A 19,501-nucleotide genomic window follows, 5' to 3' on the forward strand; every position below is an offset into this window, starting at 1 on the left:
CAAAACTTTAATGGAACCAGAAAAAAATTGAAAAATTAATAGTTTTCTAATTATGTATAATATTATATATATATATATATAATAGCAATATGTATTATATATACAATATATAATTATAATATATATAATAATATAATTAATTATAATATGTATAATAATCAAATACATCAGTTATAAAATTACGTAATATATTATTTATATATATAATATTTTATTTATATGTATAATTAAAATATCTATTGTATAATATATTATTGTAACAATATCTGTTGTATACAATATATAACTTCTTTTTAATTATTTTAGTTTTTTAAAGAAAAAAATCGCTTTCAAAAAAATATTTTTTCATATCTTTAACGAAATAAAACGCAGGTTCGACATGATATACGATGATCGTGAAGATGCAAATATTTCGGGCTCGTTAATTTAAGCGCGAACAAAAGCGAACGCGGGGTGATTCGTTTAATTTTCATTTATATCGCGCAAATCAAGCGCACGCGGGGATGTCGTTTGGGATATCGGATTACCGTCCCCTCGATACGTGGACATGCTCGCGGAAAAATTCGTTGACACACCCGCGCATCCACATAAACACGCAGACACACATGTACCTGTGATTCTCTCTGGCTTCGACCGCGTACGCGGGGTATTACGCAAAAAAACAACGCGCGCCTGTCAGGGGAAATAAAACAAGGATCGGGTAAATAGCGACGGTCCGTAGATAATTCTATTTTGTTTATCACTGCCGCGGGAAATGCGATTTCGTACGCCACCGACTGACGCGATTTGTTTTTATATTCAACATTCTCGGCCGCGTATTTTCTCCGCGCGGTTATGTATGTTTATAATCAGCAGCGGTGTGTTCCTGCGGTATCTTGTGCGCGCAAAATAGGGATTATCGATTATACCGCGGATTTGTTTTTAATTAATGATTTTATTTAAAGCGGAACGTGAGCGATTTTCAATGTATATTTGGAGCGGTGAGAAGATTGTTTTTGTAGTCTTTTTATCGTTATGTAATGTCACAATTTTTAATTCAAAATGTGTCATGGCGTGCCTGAATCGCGAGGCGGGGTCGACATTTAGGTGGCAAGATCGTCATTGCCATTTAATTAAATCGAAAAATCGGATAGTCATTAATGACAAGTGGCGCCCAATCGCGATGACTCCGTGATTTTTATTGATCCCACGCTGAGTCCTGTCGCGAGGGCTGAAACCGCTCGCGGGGACGGTCGGGAGTCTCCCCCCGATATGACATCTATAACGACATTCACGCGAGTAAAGGCCGATCGACGCTCCCTTAATCTTATCGATTGCACAAAAAGAAATGACGTAATGGATCCAGCCGATTTTCCAATTAACACGACAATGCGAAATTATATATAATATCTGTCGGTTGTCAAATCCTTCTTCGTCTCTAAAAGAACAAGAATATTTCCGAGTCGTAATAAAACTTGTAATAAGACAAATTAATATAGTATATATAGCTTCTATTTATTTTAAGACAATCTTTTTATTTCTAGAATTTTAATTTAAAGTTATTATTAGTATAAGGTTAAAAATTAATAGGTCGTGAAAAGAATTGGTTATTAAATTTTTATTACGAAAGATCGATTTTTTAATCGATCAAATTAAATCACAAACTTAAAAATAAGTAGATTTTACTACATTATATACACAACTTGTTAACATTACGATTCCGACTTCAGAGAGAACAAACAATCGCAATATCCTCTTTGAAAAAAATAATTGCGTCATCTCTGATCGTTCGTTTATTTCGCGACGAGTTCCTTGACCGTCACTTTCGATTGGCAAGTGCCGGACTCAGGTCGACGGAGGGAGATAGATAAGAAAGGTGTATTAACACACGATTAACATTTTCGTCGTGTGCGAAACACCGCGTTGTACGCGATTCGCGATACGATCTGCGCTAAGTCCGCGGGACTGTAAGGAGGTCCATAAACTTTCGTGTCCCGAGATAGTAATCGTCAGGTGCGAAAAGCGTGACGTGGTCTAGAGGGAAAGCGTCCGCGCGGTCTCTGGTGGATGGGTGTTTCCATCCACACAACGGAGCGTGCGATGCGCACACAACTTCGTCTACGTCCAAGAAAGCATCGATGATTTTCTTTTTTTTTCTTTTTTTCTTTAAACGCGATTCCCGACCGTGATTATTATAATAACGCGCGATACCGGGGCACGCGGAGGCGATGATCCGCTTTTGCTTCATTAGGGAACGTTGCGCACTCAAGGTAACAATAAATCTCCGACCTTATCGATTTCATGACGATACGATACGACGTCGATTTGTCATACGTTTATCCGAGACTTATTATACGCGATTTATCGCACGCCCGATCTCGCGCCACGTTCGTAACGTGGCCTACGATTATTAATTTAAAGGCAAGAGGATGGGGGTGAAGGGGGATAGAAAGAGTTAATATAAAATGCATCCTATATACATCACGATTGCTCTCACGCGCGCGTTCTTTCGATAATGATGCCGCAGCAAGGAATCGTGATCCAATAGAATCGGATCACCGATAAATAATCGCGTTATAATGATTTTGTTGAAATTAATGGAATTGATAATATATTATATTGTTTTGAAAAAAAGAAACCCTCAAACTCTCTATAGTATAACTGAATTTAATATATGCATATTTTTTTATTTGTGCATTTAATACGTGTATTGTGTTATTCGATATAAGTAATAATAATATAAAATTGTATTACATTACATTAGTTTATAAGTCGAGCTAAATTCATTAAAGATTAAGATCATTTATGATTGTCTAATTCCTTCGTAATATTAATTTTTTTTTTTCGGATCGAATGATCTGTATATTGTACAAGGTAATCTAATATTAAATTTTGAACAGATAATATTCTCATACATATACATGTGTATATATACTATAATATTCAGAAGTGTGTTGTGCCTTGCTTTGGTCTCACTGTCGTACAAGTCAAACATTAAATCAAAATTGAATTCTGTGCGAAGATATACATCGTAAACATTATATGAAATCCTATTATCTCGTAAATCGTATTACTTTCAATGATATTCGTATCAGAAACTAAATTTTACTCAATAATTTGCGAAAAAATTCAAGCTTCCATTTAATATTTTTTACATGTAATTAGATATTTTTCGTATATATTATAAGACTTGGAATTCTGTCGTGAAATATAAATCATCTATATGAATTTAAAACTGCAAAAATTCTTTCCTCTGTCTTCATTATTTTGCTCTGATAACAAAGAAAAAAAATATCAGCTGATTTAGCTGATGCAGCTGATCTTTACTTTTTTATCAAATTCGGAGGAAAACATTATATATATCCTGAAACGCACTAGGATCGTAGCGAAATTAAGCGATTAAAATTGCGTGGTGCGAGAGAAGGGTACCTTCGAATAATATTGTTCTCTCCTTGCCGTTCTGCGACGGTAGCGTGCGGATGGTCCTCGTACGAGTCGAGACGTTACGACGGCGGCGGCAGCAGCAGGTTGATGGATGCCGGAGTCTCATGAGAAAATCCGGATGGAGGGGATAAGCCGCGCGACTCTCGTCGTAGTCGTCCTCACATACTCGGCATACATAGTGGTGGCACAGCTCTAGTGGTGGTATCGGACTGACGGCGACGGCGCCGGCAATGGTAGTAGTATTACGATGATAGTAGTAGTAGTAGTAGTAGGAATGACGCCGGCAGAGTGCTAGTAGTAGGGTCGATCGAGAGTGGGGACGATAGGTCCGGTCGCGAGGACGGGTAGGGGTAAGTAAGTACCTTCGGTGCCACGGCGACCCTAGGTTGCCTCGACGATGCCGGAGACAGAATCAGAGAGAGAGAGAGAGAGAGAGAGAAAAGGACAGAGTAGCGGGGGAAGAGGGACATGCGAGTCCGCTCGAGGGGACGACCGGGCGACAGAGAAAGAGAGAAATCGAACGATATAGTCGACCGGAAAGGGAGAGACGCGACGGAGAAAGATGTGTTTGTGTGTACGTGTGTTTGTGCGTGTGCGGGGGTGGGAGTACCCGGAGCTTAGGACACTGGTGGGGCGCGCGAGGGGGAACAAGGTAGAGTGGGGACAGAGGACGTTTGTCCACGTTCACCACCGACACACGCGCTCGCACGCGCGTGTGCACGCTATCAGCAAAGAGAATCCTTTCTGACCTCTCTCTTTTCCACTTACCTGTATTTCAGCGCTGGCGCGACTGTCAAGCATCCACCACCAACAGCAGCAGCAGCAGCAGCAGCAGGCTCAACAGCAACAACAGCGGCTCGGCGGTGGCGGTACTGGTAGTGGGGATGTCGTCTCCGGCCCTCGTTCCGCTGGTAGGGAGGATAAAAGCGTCGTAGGGAGGGTAAAGCACCCGGCATCGGCGACGGCGACGACGACGACAACGACGACGACGGAGACGACGGCGACGCCGCCGACGACGACGACGTCGACGATACTCGCGGATGGTAGCACAGGAGGAGGGATAGGCAGTGACAGTGGTAGTGGTGGCAGCGGTGCTCCTGGTGGGGACCGTAACGGCGGCGGTGGTAGTGGAGGTGGTTGTGCCGGTGGTGGTGGCGAAGTCGCGGAGAAGGAGGAGAGGCCACCGGCTTCAGAGACTGTCGAGCCGACGGCCGCGTTTGACGTCGCATCCCTCGTACTCTACGGCTCGCGCGCACTGCCGATACGCCTTAAGATCTTGCTCGATCAGTTGTTCAACCAGTTGCCCCCCGCGCAAGTGACACGTATCCTAGCTGCCTTCGGTTGGACCCACGAGGATTATACGCGAGGATACATACTGCAGGTGAGTCGACACGTCGAATTTATTCGACGCACACAGACACACGCATATACACATCGACATACGTTTGTGCGTGCGCGAGCCGCGTGAAACACCCCTTCGTCGAGGGGAGACGTCGGATCACCGCGAATCTACGATACGTCGCGATCGCGCACCACGTGACGACGATACTGGGACTTGACGTATCGTACTTTGGACGCTCACCTGAGAGACACGCGGTTGATGTTACGCGCGCGACGATCAGCTGCGCTCCGTAACGAGACGAACAGCCGTGACGAAAACGCGATTTTGACACTTGGATTAACTCCAGATGTGACAGCGACTGCTAGAGACGATCATTATTTTCATGACATCCTCTGTGAATAGATGCTCCGAATGCTTTGGCATCCGACAAGTTCGCGGCAATCTGACCAAGTCCGAAAAATATCTTCTCAAAAGCTAACGCGAATCAGGATCTTTTAAATTATCGCTGCTATAAATATATTATATAATGATTATATTTTCAATTATATCTAAATATGAAAAATCCTCTATATATGCGAACGCGGTGATAAACCTTGATAAAATAAAATACGAGTGTCAATTGGATATTAATCTCAATTTAATAAAATAAAAGGCTGTCTAAAATGCTTTAAAATAATCTTACGATTATAAAATATACAATTGCGTGATATATTGTGACATCAAAAAACCATCAAGGACGAAAACATGAGAGCAGAAACGACGAACAGTGCATCGAAAGTGTATCGTACGATAGTGCAAGTGGTGCAAACGACGTCAAAGGTCGGAAGATCGAGATATCGGCGTCAAGTGAGGTACCTGCGTAGTAACATGTAAATCTCAATGATAATCCTCCGTCGGACACATTCGCTACATCGAAAAGGACGGAAAGCATGAAGGAGGTCGTCGAGAAGAAAGAAAAGATCCTGCTCTCGCGAGGAGGATCAAAGAGATGATTTAGATTTGGATCCCGTCACTTCGTCAACAAAGCGATAGTTTCTCAATATTGAAGACTTTATCGAAAAAAGAAATCCATACAATCGAATATATCAAAGTGTCTCGAAAGTGATGCTCTGGGATGGAAAAACATTGTCATGATTTGAAGGCAACACATATTTTAATGTGACATTCTGATATAAACGTTAAAAAATTGTGTTAATTATAATATATGTGACTGTGTTGAGATTAGTAGCGCATCTCCGCAAATGTCACATCAGATTTGGACATTTTTGACAGATCGAGTGACAATCTCTTAATCGACAATTTTTTCATCGATAACGTGTCTTGATCGCAATCGAATATACGATCTACTTTTGCTGCCGATTTCACCGTGGATCTCATCGTGCTTCCTTGGATCAACCGGTAGTGAACCAGAATATATCGATGGACTGTTCTTCTTTAATAGTGTGTGTCGATGAGTGAAAAAAGTAGTGAAATTATAACGTCATTAATCGATCAAGATGAGGCTTATCATTATTAAAAATGCTATTGTTCGTTTAAATGATTCGGGCACTTGTCACTGTAAACGAAAATTCATAAAAAATTTCGTAAAATCGAAAAAAATCGATTGTTTGAAAATATTCTTAAGCAAATTGAGAAATCACGCTAAATAATTATTCTTAATAATTATAGTAACGTTAATGATAACTCACGCGTGTGCAGTTGTAGTTATAAAAACGTTTAAAATGCAATTTGTGAAAATGGATAGAAAAACGAACAGTTTGAATAAAATTATCAATGAAAACATGATGTATCGCGATAATGATCGTGATCGATCACTGGGATGAGATATACGTGAAAATGTATAATTATCAATAATTTTTATGCCATAAAAAGCTTATTTTTCTCGTATATCACGACATGTAACTCCAAACGCGCAATCTGTGAGTGATTAAAATAGAAATGACATTCTTGGACAAAGTCAATAGTTTCTCGTATCATACTCTGTCACGATCATTACCGCGTCTGATCTGACGGTACTTGACAATTGCCGGTATTTTAATTGTTTATAAAATAAACGATTTCGCGCAACGCAATCTATGAATGAACATAGAGACAGGAATAACACTTCGAATAACGAAGCCATAATTCCTCGTATATACTCTATCGAGATAGTAAACGACCGACCTTGACATTCTATCAAAATAAATAATCCTCATGTATATGTCGCAGAGGTTCATTATAAAATCAGCTTTTTTATAAAGAGTCAATTCACACGCGAAGCATTGAATCTGGCCGGATTTTTATAAAAAGCCTAATCTCTTTGAAAAAAGACTAAATTTACAAAAGATCTACAATATTATACACGTATGTACTTATACACGTATAGACGTATAGACGTATAGACTTATACACGTATAGTCTCCTTACATCGCGATCGAAGTAAAGGCAATACTTTAAAACAAATAACTTGTTGCATTTGGTTCCTTTCGCGATTATTCTAATCTCGATAAGTGGAAAAAATAATTAAATATATTATTTATATTTTATTTAAAAATTCATTTTGCCCTTATTAACGTGACAGGTCGCGTAGTATATGTGAATCATCGAAATGAAGACGATATATTTCGAAATAACGGGCAGGAATCACGATTTGTACATCACCTGATAATTATTTACATTTCGATCTTAGTTTGGAGATAATTGCGAATCGATGATGCGTCGAGACAGTCGAGTATAAAAAAGATTGCCGTAGTAAAAGCCCCCGATCTTGTAGCGATCTTACGGATTTCATGCGACACGTATGGCAGTATACTTTGTCCGCTGCGAGGATACGAAAACGCGCGCGGTCGTGCGTTAATCTCGCAAGAGAGAGAGACGCACGCGTTAGGAAACTGGGAGTATCCGTGTAAACTGAATTGCGCCGATGTCGGCGTGAAATTAAAACGTACGGGAAACCGGTTTCTCGGACGAGACGGATATACGTAGAGATATACGTACGTACGCACCGCGATGCACTTATCCGTTGCAGCGGCTTCGCAAAGGCGTGGAATACGAAGAGCGCGTGCGCCGGAATTTATAATCGGAATAAATTTCAGCGAGGTGTGAGAGAAAAACGCGCGCGACATCTCGTACTATCGTATCCCTGTCGGTCCTGTTCGTGCACGCGATGCGCGAAAAAAAAGCCTTGGAGATTCCTCTCGAAGCGTACACGAGGATTGTCATTGAGGGGAAGCGCCGCCGGTGACACGTGCGGGCCATGTACGCGTGTTGTGCTATCGTTTTGTTTACTTTCGCGTTTCGACGAACAAATTTAAACCGAAATTCAAGCTTGTTAGAGCTCGCGTGACGATACACTTCGAGAAACTCTATTAGCTGCGTACTTCTCCCGCGTTACTCGCGCAGAGAGGCCGTTTGTGTACCGCCGTTTAGGTATTTCGTCGCCATAAGCAAGTCGGACGAAGACACGCGATTATCCGGAACGGACGTCGAAATACACGCTTCGATAGTAATCCGTTACGTCTTTAACGAGTTGAAGCGCCGTGAATGACACAATTCTAACTCTTAGGAATGAGAGTTGACTCGGGATTAGATTAACGCCATGGCTCTAACACAGAGTATTTTCTGGCTACTTTCCTAATTATTATCAAACTAATATAGCATCGCTTGACATGTGAACAAAATTTTACTCTCCTCGAAAAATTAAGTGTATATTTGTTTACGTACGTGTATCATTCGCTTTAAATAATTTCAATGTCCAGTCTCATAATAGGTAATTATAATTGATAGAGTATATTTTATTCATAAAAAGAATTAAAACATTGTGCAATAAACGTGTGCTTCGACTTTTAATATTTCTCACGTAGGAGGAAAATAAAGGCGAATTTTTCTATGGAATTTCATAATAGCTATAGACAATATTTACTGAACGTTTATATATCAAGCGCCCTCAAGATATGAATCAACTGCAAACTCTGTCGGCCGCTTATTAGAGACGTCACGATTCTCGAGTAGCTAAATTCCGATCATCTATGATGGCAGTAGGCGGTAGGAAAGTCGAAAAGTACGAGCATCCGTTTAGAATTTGCATTTCCTCGAGCTATTGACAGCATTCTCGCCGTCAAACGTTGCTTTATGATTCATTATGGAAGCATTTTCACCGAGCCGATGATTCCTAATCACCCGTCTACGACGCTCGAAAGTGGATCGCGCCGATGAAATGATCCACCGGAAATTAACGAGATTTTTGTGCCTCGCTTCGGATTTGCATTCTCTTTCACATCTGGCGAACTTGTTGCGGTCGAGCGCTACTTTACGGCTCGTTACCAGAATATCTTCCCCGAGTCGCGAGACTTCCTGAATCATGATCTATAGCGCACAAGTGTCACGTTGGGAGAGCGATCTATGAGAAATCGAGACCTCGGCTCTGCTCCGGATTTGCATCTTGGTATGTCAGCTATTCGCGATCGAGCGTTGCTTTATGACTCGAGTCGCAAGACTTTCAGAATCATGATTTATATTGCAATAGTGTCTCCTGGCAGCGGGCTCACTATCGGGATATCTCTCGTCACGGAATCGTACGATTTCTGAATCATGATGTACATAGCACACGAGATTTGTCTCGTGGCATGTAAACTATTCGCGCGATACATAATACAATAGCGTTAAAATACATCACTCAAAAAAAAAAGACACTAGGAAATGTACGCTTGGAATAATGAGACTTCCTGATCGATGACAAAAAGTGTCGTTTCTACGAGCAACCAGGAACTCTCGAGTCGTGCTCCGAATTTGCATCTCCTGTTTGCCAGTAAAATTTTCGCTTTATGACTCGGAATACCTTACACGAGGGAGCGCGATCGAGAACATCGTCTTCATGGATGTGGAAACGGTAAATCAGAGAGCTCGTCGGCGAGGGAGAACAATGTTGGCGAACGACGAGAGCGCGTTTCGCGCGGCGGAGGCCAATTTTGCGCGTCGTGTACGCAACGGAAGCAGTTGCAGCGACCCGGCGGAATCAACAAGGATTTTACAGGGACTAACTACCGACGATTCTCTGCCGTTTTACGACGGATACCGCGATGGAGGAAGAGGCAACTTAGGAACGCGAGACCGCGCCTCCTCGCCTCGTCGTGGCAGCGCAAGATTTACGACCGAGTTGCGCGTCGGCGAGCGACTCGAAAGGATTTTGACGATCTCCGATCCGGTGGCCGGGAAATCCTCCGGTATCGGGGAGAGAATCGCCGATGCGAAGTCGATAATTCTTCGGACGGGATTTTTGATGGACGCGATGACAAATGTAACGATTTGTCAATTATTCATAATTCTCCGATGATTATGTTAAATATATGTGTCATTTTTTTATACTGCAGGCTTTGATCTTCCCGAAATGTACAATTTTTTCGATGAAGAGTAACAACGACAAGAGCTATACTTTTTCTCGAAAATGGAATTTCTAATAGAAAGGACCCCGCGGAATCCTTATGGAAAATGGCTTTCGGTCAAATGTTTCGAAACTTTGCAAAAAGATAGTTCTCAACATGTAGATTAAAAGTGTCCATGGGCATGAAGCTCTAAAAATTCGAGATTTTCAGCTATAGCCATCCAAAGTGGTAGATTTTTGAATTTCTGCAGCATATAAAAAAAACAAAAAAAGTAACTCTGCCATTGACAGTTCCAAGCCTGTATTTAAAAAGAGGAGGATAAAATAACAAATACCATGTATATATTTTCAATCTGTCACTCACACACACACACACACACAATTAAGGCAGTCTACTTAGCACAAAAAATCATAAATCAGATAATCTTGATAATTCTCATGCTTTCTACATGCCTATATTTCTTAAACTTTGAGGACTTATAACTTTCACTTTCCCCAACGTAAAAAGCTTTTCATAGGATGTTTTGGAAAGCTCTCGACCGCAACTATACAAATATGCAGTCAAAAAAGTACGAAGCTCTGGCCCAAAAATCAACCTTATTGGTTCAAACTCCTTCAAAAATCTATCACTTTGGATGGCTGTAGCTGAAAATCTCGAATTTTTAGAGCTTCATGCCCATGGACACTTTTAATCTACATGTTGAGAACTATCTTTTTGCAAAGTTTCGAAACATTTAACCGAAAGCCATTTTCCATAAGGATTCCGCGGAGTCCTTTCACGAGGAAAATTCAACGATTGAAAATCGCGTTATTATCCGAGAGAAAATGAAAGTTTTTCACGACGGGTCGTAAAAACTGATACACTTTATGATTAGTAAAAATTAAAGTTGAAACGTAAATGTGTTAAAATTCTCTTGGAAATCGAATATTTCGCATGAATTTATTAGAGACATCTCTTCGAAATGTATACACGAGAAATTACTGTTGCATTTTACAATTAACATGATAACGATAACGATATTATTGAAGGAGCAAAAACTCGTTGGCAACTTTTTACGCAAGAATTGATGATAGTTTCAAATTGTCGACGATTGAAATTAATTAGTTGCTAAATATCACACCTGCATATTAGAAACTTAGATATTCTTGCTACAAACGAAGATGCTTGGAAATATTTCCGGGCAATACATCTCACAATCAGTCTCAAAGTATCTCCGACTGTCGATTGGATTCAGGCAGAAGCGTCAAGGACGACGGCAACAAGTCCTTCACCGGATGGTCTCCCAGAATTCGAAACCCGTCAAGATCGCCTGACCCAGGATCGATCGTCGTCGCGCGAGGCATTCGCGGGGAATCGTAATATCGAAAGTAGCGACGTAAAGCAGACAAGGGCCGGGCAGCGGAAATCGGTAAAGATGGTAGCCCGGAGCCGATCGATCTGTCATTACTCCACCTCGATGGGAGCCAAAACCGTAAATTACAGAACATCTCGAGCAGAGACGATTCGAGGATACCGATCCCGGAGTATTTGAGAAAGAGAGAGAGAGAAAGAGAGGCGAATCGGGAAGGGGCAGGAGGGATCAGCTTGGGACCGTCGCGGATCGATCACTCGAGCGGAAACGCAAAATCGGGCGCGCGCAATCGGCGAATTAAAACTTCGACATGCCATTTACATGGCTACCGAAACGATCGAGGTGGAATGACGATGATGACGACCGGGAGGAAGGCAAACAGGAAGAGTCAAGGGGAAAGGGGGAAGGGAGAAGGAAAAGAGGAAAAGAAAGAAGCCAATACGAGAAAAAATTACAGAGTGCGAAACCGAAAAGCAGACTTTGATTTCTGACAGTAAGATGATGGAATTATTGAACGCAATGCATGAAAGGTTGATCAGTCATTATAAATATCGTGTGAAACATCGTGCAAGAAGGAAAAATCACGATAAATCAAAATTTATATATCCACATCTCTTATCACACATATGCAATATATCTCTGGCTATAATTTAAAGAAAGAAGTTTCTTTTTTAATGTTTTATAATTAGTTTACCCGACTCAAAATTTTGATGCTATTTTGATGCTATTTTTAAGGATAATTTGCACCTTACGTATTTCTTTTTATTTATTATTTTGTTTATTATTATTTTATTAATAATTTTATATATATGAAACATATGCATAGACGATAAAGCTTCAATAGAAGTTTGATTTGAATCTACCATGTTTCCTAAGTTAGTACTTAAAAAGAACCTGTTTTAATGCTAAATTGGAAATAGAAATTTCAGACACTTTTATGTTTAACATAGAAATAAATTTTATGTTTGGATTAGACCTCTTTTATTATCTTAGCTTCTATTATATAGCAGAATTTAAGGTTTAACATAGAATCAAAATTTCGACTCGGGCGCTTTAAAAATGATGAGTTTTAAAAACGAGTTCTAAAACGCGCATCTCCTAATAGGCGTGTATCTTTCTCGCCTACCGAAGCCAACTGACACTGATGCCGGCATGAATCTTAAAACGTAACATTAACGAGGCGTGTGCAAAGTATCAAAATTCCAATCGCGTTAATATTACATTAACGGCGCACCGTTACTCCCTTGCTAATCGCCAACGATTAGCCGCGACGTCTCGGGCCTCGATAAGAGTGGAACGAGCAAGGTGTTCTCATGGACCACGGGATGTGACGACGGGAAACGTGTTCCGAATGTAAATCTCACATGGCGCTCCGAGTCCGGGGTCCCTCAGACCCGGGTATACGCACACACACGCGCGTCGGAATGCGTTTCGGGACGTCTCGATCGCCCGGAGGCGAGCCTCGGTGCGAATTATCCGACGATAATGTCAGCGTTAAATGTACAAGATCGAGCGATCAGAGTCACATAGTTCATTCTTCGATGTTTGCGGCCGGCCATCGCATCGCTCGCGGCCGGAATAACTTACGACATGAATTCGTGTCCTCTTTCTCTCTCTCGAAGCTCCCTGTCTCTCGGTTTGTCACGCATTCATTTTCGACGCACATTTAGCGATCGATCCCTCGCGCGGAGTTTTGTCAATACGAGAGATATACGCGTTACGATTAATATCTACGCGAAAATATTTATTTCCCGCAGCTGTTTAACGGAATATCACGTATGTCCGCGAATCTTGTGTATGCGGTGTATGATATACGAGAGAGGTTCCGAACAAAAGTGACGTAAGTAGAAAATAGATCAACGTATTGCGTATCGCACAGTTTCGAGATCATACTTGTAAATCATCATCTTGGCAGGATATGACGTAACCTCGGTATTTTTGAAATTCTTTTTAACTTTAGTTTACGCACACATGTACATATACATAAAAGACGAAGATGAAATATAAGAATATGTTAGTCTCATTGTACATATTTAACTGAATTTTAAATGCTTCCAAGCTTTATCTGTCTAGTACAAAAAGATGACGTACCCCGTAAAATAAAAAAAGAATGAAAATTGAATTTACAGGGATAAATATTGAAAATATTAAAAGAGAAATTTATATCGCCTAGCTTAGATTAAACTATTTTATTTTTAGACAAAATATATAAATATATAAATATAAATTGATGATGTTTGTATATTCGAGTAGAACCTTTAAAATCTGACGGCATTTAAAGAGGCCTGTTTTTCTTCCCTAAAAACCTAGCAAAAGTAAAATCTCCAGGACGTGCGCGGGTACAAGGTAGCGGGTTTAAGACGCCATTTTCCCGGTCACCTCGGTGAAACTCATGTTGCATCGAGATTACATTTTACGACGTGCCGGCGGCCGAGCTCGTCGCGACTTCGCCGACAGTTTCTCCTCGTCCGCACGATCGTCGCAACGCTAACGAGAGCGCGTGAGTAAAGTCGAAATAAAACGACGCAGTTGCGGTGGCCGCGACAAAGAGCGAGGAGAAGCGAGCGAGAAGAATACTCAAAGAGAGAGAGAGAGAAAGAGCGCGAGTGAGAGAGCGGGAGGACAGAGGATAGACGCAGGTAGCTGCAATCCAATTTAGCGGCGGATATCCACGCGAGATCTTTACGATTTCTACCCACGAATAAGACAGGGGCCCACTTACCGTGAAATCATATGCAGTGTCCAGTCACGGATGCCATTGCCGCCGTCACCGCCGCCGCCATTGATCCTCCTCCTCTTCCTTTACCTCCGCTTACTCCGTCGCGTCGATCGCCGCTTCTTTCGCGGTGAAAACTGAATTGCGTCGTACTTCGCGCCGCAATCGCACGCACCGCCAGATGGCGCCACGGACTGGAACGGTCTGTCACACGCGCGCCGTGCCACGTATTTCCCTACGTATGCCTCTTGTTTAATATTTGATAAATTAACATAATCGTAAATTGATTATTTTTTATCCGAAAGTAAAGTAATATATATAATTTATTTTTCAGTCATTATTTTTTGAATAGAAATAATTAGGAGGGGAATGTTATGCATTTTATACTCGCTCAGTGTTATAATCGCATGTGAAGTTCGATTCAAATTTTAAAAAATATAATATATATAATTACATATTAAGAGATTTGCGAATTTTTTCAAATTAATTAAATATTGAAAATAAATTTTAAATATTTATTATTAATAAACCATGTAACTCTCTTCTCTGCAATTGCGGTGATTCGATAAACAGCATTCAAAATTAAAATGAAAAAATATATTTTTGAAATCGATCCATACATGTACATAAATTAGTCTGAAAATTTTGTCAAACTTTTTAAATTATTAGCCGAATGAGTGAGATTCCCATTATCAATTAATGAGTAATAATACAAAATAAACAAAGTATACAGGGAATTGCGTGAACGAAGCAAGAATTATGCGAAACATACGCGAGACATAGAGGATTAAGAGAAACGTAATGAGCGAGCGAGTAAAACGAGGTTTATCTTACGTCTTCGGCTCTCGTAATTATCCATTATGCAATAACGCAGTAATGCTACGCTTCTTGTTCTTGACGCCTCCTTTATTCTTGGATACCAGCCACTAAAGTTCCCAGGGTCCTGCGTCGCGTTTCGTATATGTGAAACGTTGAAAGACGTGTACACATGCTATTATTTAAATTAATTACATCTATCCGAAATTTAATTAAAGGCATCGCCGAACGACAAAGTGAACTTTGACTATGCGTGTATGTTACGCATTCTATTCTATTCGCTCACGGTGTTACTGTCACTTTATAAAGTAAGATTAAAAAAAATTGTGTGTTAAGAGATATGAGAATTTTTTAATTAATTAAATATTAGAAATAAATTTTAAATTTTTATTATTAATAATAATACAACGTACTTTTGTAATTGGAATAACTCGGTAAGCACCATCCAGATTAAAATGAAAAAATATAAATTTTAAAACAGGATTTTTTAAATTCTTTCTTGTAGATTAAATAATTTTTAGAATAAAAAAATCTATAAAATATTAAAACTGTTAAATGTTAAAAGTAAGTTTTAAATATTTATTGTTATTCATTAATAAGCAACATACTTCTGCAATTGCGATTACTCGATAAAGCAACATTCAAAATTGAAATGAACAAATGTAAGTAATTTTTATACAGAATTTTTGAAATATCGTTGTAGACTGGATAACTGTTATAATAAAAACCTATAAAACAAGTTAATTTTTAATTTCAGTGTTAAATAGCACATATGAGAAGACATCCTCTTAATTTTTTAATATATTATTATATTATGATAACTCTGTCAGATTTACACATATGTATATTTCAGATGTATGTACACTGTAATAAGAATCTTTCTCATCTTCTTTAGTGTTCCTTGCGCGCGTCAAAGCTTCTTTTCGTAATTTACAACGCCCACACGTCTCGCGTCCCATCGGACACTCGGGAGCACACAAAACGGTGAAATTCCACGTTGCGGAATTTAGAGAAGGAGAGAGAGGGAGGGAGGGAGGTCGAGCGTTGTCGGAACGAGCCTCATTCGCGTGCGGGATTAAAATTCGAGTCCCACGGTACACGGTAGTCTTGCGTTCTCAGACACGACTGTGGATCCTTTCACGTAAGGACGAGAGGGAAGCGCGTTTAAGCGCTTCGCGGAACCCTTTTTTCGTCCCTCCCCCTTGAACGTCACGCATGTGTGTATAATACGGCCGCGGGTGAATGATGACGCGCACACCGTCGAATCTCTCGTCAAGTATCTATGGGAAAAGCATCCGCATGGCCTTCGAGATTGCCTCTCGAGAATCGACAGCTACTGTAGAAAATGATAGACGTCTCGCGGTGTAAAGTCTCGGGAATATAGCACACATTTTTTTTATTTTTTTTCGAATTCTTAGATCGTATCTCGACAGAGAACACGACAGAAGATTGCCGGTATATAAGAATCATACCTAGCATAATTTCGATAAGTATACATTTTTATTGCGATTGGTATGCAAAAGAAATTACAGAAAAACGTCAGACTCCTCACGAAACAAAAAGATGTATCTTTTTTTAATTCGATGGATGACTAGAAGCTCTCGCCAACTAAAAAAATGATTATTTGGAATTTATTTGCCGATTCTTGTATATATATTTAATTGATATTATATGTGAAGTTATTCGAGGGTAATTTACATAACTTTCAATAAAACATAATACCGATTTCGACGCACTTGTACAACGGGTTGGCCGCGCGATGATCGATGGAGGAAAATGAATGCGCGCAAAGAAAGGCATGATAAATTCCCGCGTGCCTGGTGTCACGACGCGCGTAAAAATCCTTAAATTGCACGCATCGTACGCGGAGACAAGCCCATTATCGCGGGAAGCAACCGGAGAGAGGACGTCGTGCACTTGTGGACACATAAGAAACGGTGTGACATTACTCGTGCATCATCAAACGATAATCTCTGCGCGATCTAAAAGAGAAATAATATACGGGGACGTCACAGCTGTCGCTGTCGCGTTGACGTTTGATTATCGTCGGACGGGAGTAAAAATCGGAAAATTATACTTCGCAACGTAACGGTACGTCGTTATTCGTTATTCATTGTCTTTCTATCCATATGGTTTCAATTAACTTCGTGTTTGGATACTGTGTCGTCCATTTTCTCCACATCGTTTAGCATCTTTGCGAAAATTGGATTTTTACTCATCTTACACACATATGCGTATATGTCTTGATAAACTGAATTAATTTTCATAAAATATATATTATCTCGTTAATATGCATGTATAATAATTAAATAGAAAGAATAAATTTTTTAGCCCATGCGTTATTAATTTATATTTAATAAATGTCTATTCTATAATAAATGTTATATACATATATACTCGTTGAAGAAAGAAATATAGCTGTAATTATGATAAATTATAATTATTTTTGGCAATTATATTAAAAATTATTATTATATTATGCAAAGTTATTATTATCGACATTATAATAGTAACAACTATATAAAAAAAATAGGAATCTGGACTATAATTTTTTTACTATGCAATTATAGTTGATCTTCTTTCTCAGTGATCACAATTACTCTTTCTCTTTTTAAGATTTTTCGATCAATTTGGACTACATATCTTCTTTCTATGGAACTAAATTATAGAATATTTTATATACAAGTGGCGCATTCTCTTCTTATTTTACATATATGTATACTGTTTATCTTATAAAAAAGAAGGCGCAGAAATAGCTCCGTCTGATCGAGAACTGCCGAATATACCATGACGTCGCCGAAATCGATTCTATCAAAGAGAACAAAAACTTTGTGGCAGCGCCTATTATATCTGGCGGCGTGATCGCCAGCATTCGTCTGACATTCTTTATTTTTGCGGTTAGCCCGGGGCGAGAAATAACGACGTCGTTCCCGCGATCGAATCCAGAGTGGCGGCGGTCACGAGTGTCCGCCGTCACGGCGAGTGTGTTTCGCGCACACATTTCCGGCCGTGTGCGTATGTACGACGTGTACGCATACGCGGTGGCGCGTGCGCGTGCTTGAAGAAATATACACGGGACGCGAAAAGCGTCGCGGCGCTGGGCGTCCTGCGTTACGTCCGCGAGGCTCGTCGGAATGCATAAATATACAAATCACAAAAAGAGAGCGCAAGAGAGAGAGAGAGAGAGAGAGACTCACGCTCCATATACGCGGCCACCCCGAATTTATAAGAAGCCGTGACTCCACACGAGCGCGATATACGTGACGCGGAATCGTGTGAAACGTCGAAAGCGTATCGCCAGATTTACGTTCCTCTCGGCAGGATACGTATCTCACCGAGAGGGGCCAAGACGAAAAGTTTAACTTTTGTCAAGTAACATGATCGCAGAGCGAAATCACGACAAAGAAACATCCGGAGGAAATAGAGAGAATTAAACAAGAAGGAAACGACTCTTAAGTCTTGAAAATATTTCTTAAAATATCGAAAATTATAGTGCAACGCGTGTTTTTAATATATAATTATACATTACTTTTTTTGCGACTACTACTCCGTTAACTTAATTTCCAGCGAAGGAGAAACGAATCCAGAGATTGATTGGAATTTGTCGAGGGATCAAATTATTCTCGTACTGTTAAATACACGGGGTCTTTTAATAGAGCGCGATGACAAATCGCTAAAATTCGATCGCAAAAAGGGGGATCGTTAATAGCAGGTACGAGAGGAAGACAGATCGAGTATGTACATACAATACATCCGTTGAGATGCAAGGTTAAATCCTTAACGCGTTTAAATGCAATCTCGCTGCTAACAGGCAAAGCAGAACTAATTACCCGCTACATTAAGCATCATCAATCAATCCTTTTTATTTATCAGCCGGTTTTTGCGCATTCCATTTCACAAAAGTAACGGACCGCGAACGGGACGCCTGACCTTCTGCGGTTGACAATACGAAAAGCATTTTTCTCGTGATGATATAATTACAGCCGAATAAGAATAAATCATTGTCCACCGCCGGCGATTATGTGAATCGATCGACGATATCGCGCGTTCTTTGCCGCGTGTTGATTTGCGCATTTACGCAATTTCCCGCATAGGTTAAACAGTGTAATCGTCAACACCGGCAATTTACCAACATAGGTAATGAACGTTGTAGGAAACCGCTTCGAAAAAGTCCCTTGTCCTTTGTTTCATCATGAAAAAGACAATATTATCAGAATACATTGTTGCGAATCTTCTTAGAAAATCTTACATATATAAAGAGTTATTACAATATATTCATAATTTTCTCCTTAAAAGGAAAATAATGTATAATAATTATAATTTTTCAACAACGTTCATCATTAACAAGAAAATAAATATGCAAGTATTTCAAGAACAAAAGTGATTTTTAATGGAATTTTTATATTTTTTACAAGCTTTGATTTTCTAAATTTTGATATAATATTTTATATAATATGGTATAGTTATTTTCTCTCTCTTTCTCCGCTCGTTTT

The 19,501-nt window shown here is 39.9% G+C and overlaps 2 protein-coding genes across 7 annotated transcripts in view; one reads left to right on the forward strand and one right to left on the reverse strand.

The window, feature by feature from the left end:
• Positions 1-14,313, reverse strand: part of LOC145976650 (uncharacterized) — a 279,978-nt gene extending 265,665 nt beyond the window's left edge. The window contains exon 1 of one of the 2 annotated variants that reach the window (XM_083107887.1): positions 14,199-14,313. The gene's annotated coding sequence lies outside the window, so the exon portion shown is untranslated. Of the gene's footprint in view, positions 1-4,191; positions 4,211-14,198 lie in introns of those variants that run through there. The other variant, XM_083107889.1, reaches the window with a different exon arrangement.
• The window catches only part of LOC145976649 (uncharacterized), a 247,172-nt gene that overhangs the window by 220,608 nt on the left and 7,063 nt on the right, over positions 1-19,501 (forward strand). For all 5 annotated transcript variants that reach the window (XM_083107879.1, XM_083107881.1, XM_083107882.1 and 2 more), the window contains one exon: positions 4,203-4,804. In XM_083107879.1, the coding sequence (XP_082964005.1) occupies positions 4,203-4,804 (602 nt within the window). The remainder of the gene's footprint in view (positions 1-4,202; positions 4,805-19,501) is intronic.

The sequence above is a fragment of the Camponotus vicinus genome, unplaced genomic scaffold (assembly GCF_025532165.1).
Source record: "Camponotus vicinus isolate PSW18456_S1 unplaced genomic scaffold, iyCamVici1.0 SCAF_9, whole genome shotgun sequence".
Classification (NCBI taxonomy): domain Eukaryota; kingdom Metazoa; phylum Arthropoda; class Insecta; order Hymenoptera; family Formicidae; genus Camponotus; species Camponotus vicinus.